The sequence below is a fragment of the Myotis davidii genome, unplaced genomic scaffold, assembly GCF_000327345.1.
Source record: "Myotis davidii unplaced genomic scaffold, ASM32734v1 C63642799, whole genome shotgun sequence".
NCBI lineage: Eukaryota > Metazoa > Chordata > Mammalia > Chiroptera > Vespertilionidae > Myotis > Myotis davidii.
Window position 1 is genome coordinate 1 of NW_006374044.1, and position 1,055 is coordinate 1,055.

Here is a 1,055-nt window from a genome sequence, read left to right on the forward strand (position 1 = left end):
TGGACCTTTAAAAACTTGTTTTCTTTCCATGTTTATTCATTCAGCAAACACGAAGCTCCTACTATGTGCAGAAGAGAGGCGCAATGAATGTTAGATGAAGGGAAAATACTCAGAATTTCAGAAGTGATCGCAGCACTCCACAAAACATGTCCATCTTCATGCTCTCCCTCCTCCATCCTTGGCCCGACTTCCGCTCACGCACCAGGTCACTGAACGCTCATGCGAACGAGTCGTTAAGCACAGACTGACCCAAGCGTGGTCCATGCCCAACGCTAATGTCCGTCCCCCCAAGAGGTGCGAGTCTTCAGCCTGGGGCCGCCTCAGTGGATCTTCAGCTTCAGGTGAGGCCAGGCCACCGTGATGATGCCGGCGACCGAGGACACGAGCCCCCCGAGCCCAATGATGCCAGGGTTGGACTTGTAGATCCCCAACTGGTCCAGAGGGTTCAGGAGGTCGCAGAGGTTCTTCACCGTGTCCAGGAGCAGGGGTGGGTGCTTGCGCAGCGATCGGAACAAGAGCAGGAGAAAGGACTGGAGCCATTCTGTCTCCTCATCGGCCACGCTGTGCCCCAGAGGATCCTGGGAGAGCGACCTGTCCCTCTTTGCCTTGTCCTGCGCGGCCTGTTCCATCTGCAGGGAGATCTCGTACAGGTCCCGGACCAGGCTCAGCAGGAGGGAGTAGTAGTAGTGGCGTGCGGCCCACAGTCGCCACTTCTCCTTGTTAATGCCAGAGGTGAGCCCCACGCTCCTCACCCAGAGGACGGTGTCACAGATGAAGTAAACCACCCGGTTCAGGTTGGCGAGGGTCAGGCAGAAGCGGGGCACGAGGTCCGTGGCGTGGATGCTCTGCTGAGTGGCCTGCACAGCGTGGACCACGTTGCCCAGCCGGAACCCTGCAAGAACCCACGGCAGCCAACGGTTATTGAACTGTGTGCGGCAGGAAGGCAGGGCCCTGGTCCCTGACACCACACTGTCACTGAGGCTCTGTCCTTGCTCAGGAAAGGAGAAAGGCTACACTTCACAGTAGGCCTCAGACACCTAACGTGATCCCAGCCC

At 58.0% G+C, this 1,055-nt stretch overlaps 1 protein-coding gene across 1 annotated transcript; it reads right to left on the reverse strand.

The window, feature by feature from the left end:
* Positions 1-6: 6 nt before the first annotated feature.
* Positions 7-1,010, reverse strand: PEX11A (peroxisomal biogenesis factor 11 alpha; the record flags this gene model as incomplete). Its single annotated transcript, XM_006777716.2, has 1 exon — positions 7-1,010. A coding segment is annotated over one exon (690 nt), but the record flags the coding sequence as incomplete, so codon positions are not given.
* Between the last annotated feature and the right edge of the window lie 45 nt (positions 1,011-1,055).